At 55.3% G+C, this 331-nt stretch overlaps 1 protein-coding gene across 1 annotated transcript; it reads right to left on the reverse strand.

Moving 5' to 3' along the window:
- Positions 1 to 34: 34 nt before the first annotated feature.
- Positions 35 to 284, reverse strand: CSUI_011574 (uncharacterized protein; the record flags this gene model as incomplete). Its single annotated transcript, XM_068071672.1, has 1 exon — positions 35 to 284. A coding segment is annotated over exon 1 (192 nt), but the record flags the coding sequence as incomplete, so codon positions are not given.
- Between the last annotated feature and the right edge of the window lie 47 nt (positions 285 to 331).

Raw genomic sequence — 331 nt, forward strand, 5'->3', positions numbered from 1 at the left:
CCCCCCCCCCCTGCGAGTGTGTGTACGTACGTGTGAGAAGTCTTCTCCATTCCTCCTCGGTTTGCGCAACAGGGAATGGGACAAGGTCTTTCCGGACAGCTCTCTTTTCAGGGCTCTCCTCTTCTTCATGATCTTTTCTGCTCCTTTTCTCTTCTTCATCTTTGCTGTCTGTTGACTTGCACCTGACCGCCGATATCAGCGTGCGAAAGAGACGAGGCCTCTCCATCTGTGTGTCCCCTCGTACCCCTCTGCTAGCGAAGGAACTACGGGAAAGGAGACACGGGCTGAAGAAGGAGACACGAGGGGGAAGAGACGGGGGAGAGAGGAGAGA

Source organism: Cystoisospora suis (genome assembly GCF_002600585.1).
Source record: "Cystoisospora suis strain Wien I chromosome Unknown contig_14155, whole genome shotgun sequence".
Lineage (NCBI taxonomy): Eukaryota > Apicomplexa > Conoidasida > Eucoccidiorida > Sarcocystidae > Cystoisospora > Cystoisospora suis.